Source organism: Phaethon lepturus, unplaced genomic scaffold, assembly GCF_000687285.1.
Source record: "Phaethon lepturus isolate BGI_N335 unplaced genomic scaffold, ASM68728v1 scaffold34902, whole genome shotgun sequence".
In the NCBI taxonomy this organism is placed as follows: domain Eukaryota; kingdom Metazoa; phylum Chordata; class Aves; order Phaethontiformes; family Phaethontidae; genus Phaethon; species Phaethon lepturus.
Genome location: NW_010521804.1, coordinates 1 through 585, shown reverse-complemented (window position 1 = coordinate 585; position 585 = coordinate 1). Strand labels below are relative to the sequence as shown.

Sequence of the window (585 nt, the reverse complement as noted above, 5' to 3'; positions counted from 1 at the left end):
CCTCCCCACTGCCTTTTTGTCGCCGCCCCAACTCCCTTCTCCCAGCCCCAGGGGCTCACCAATGGGCTGTTCCTCCAGGGTGAGGACGTCCTCAAAGCGCAGGTACTCCATCTCCTGCCTGCACTGCTGGGGGCCCTTGGCCCAGTTGACTTTGGCCACCCCGCAGGCCAGCACCTTGACGGCGCTGACGCGCGTCACCTCAGCCACCTCCACCAGCACGCGCCCGGCCACCTTCTCCCCACTGCAGTAGACCTTCTCGGGCTCGCTGAAGGCCATTGTGAAGGTCTTCACCTTCTTGAACATCACCATGGCTGAGGCGAGCTTGGGGCAAGAGCAAAGGGCAAGAACTTGCACAGGGCAAGAACTGCGGTTGGTTTGTTTTTATTTTTTTTCCCCTCCTCCCCGGGAGAGGAAAAAAAAAACAACCCGGAAAGGCTAATTTTAGTCAAAAAAGGGCAAGTGAACCCTTTGTTCGCAAAAGTAGCAGGCTAGAGGCAGTGCTGCTCCGCGCTACGCCCGCTCCTCGCCGCTCGCTGCGCTCAACGCTTTGAGAGCGGCCCCCGCCGGCTGCGGCCTTTTATAGCC

At 59.8% G+C, this 585-nt stretch overlaps 1 protein-coding gene across 1 annotated transcript in view; it reads right to left on the bottom strand.

Annotated features, from left to right (window-relative positions):
- TXNIP (thioredoxin interacting protein) overlaps positions 1–309 on the bottom strand; it is a 2,283-nt gene extending 1,974 nt beyond the window's left edge. Inside the window, exon 1 of the mRNA XM_010281637.1 lies at positions 60–309. Coding sequence (XP_010279939.1) covers positions 60–309 — 250 coding nt within the window. The remainder of the gene's footprint in view (positions 1–59) is intronic.
- Between the last annotated feature and the right edge of the window lie 276 nt (positions 310–585).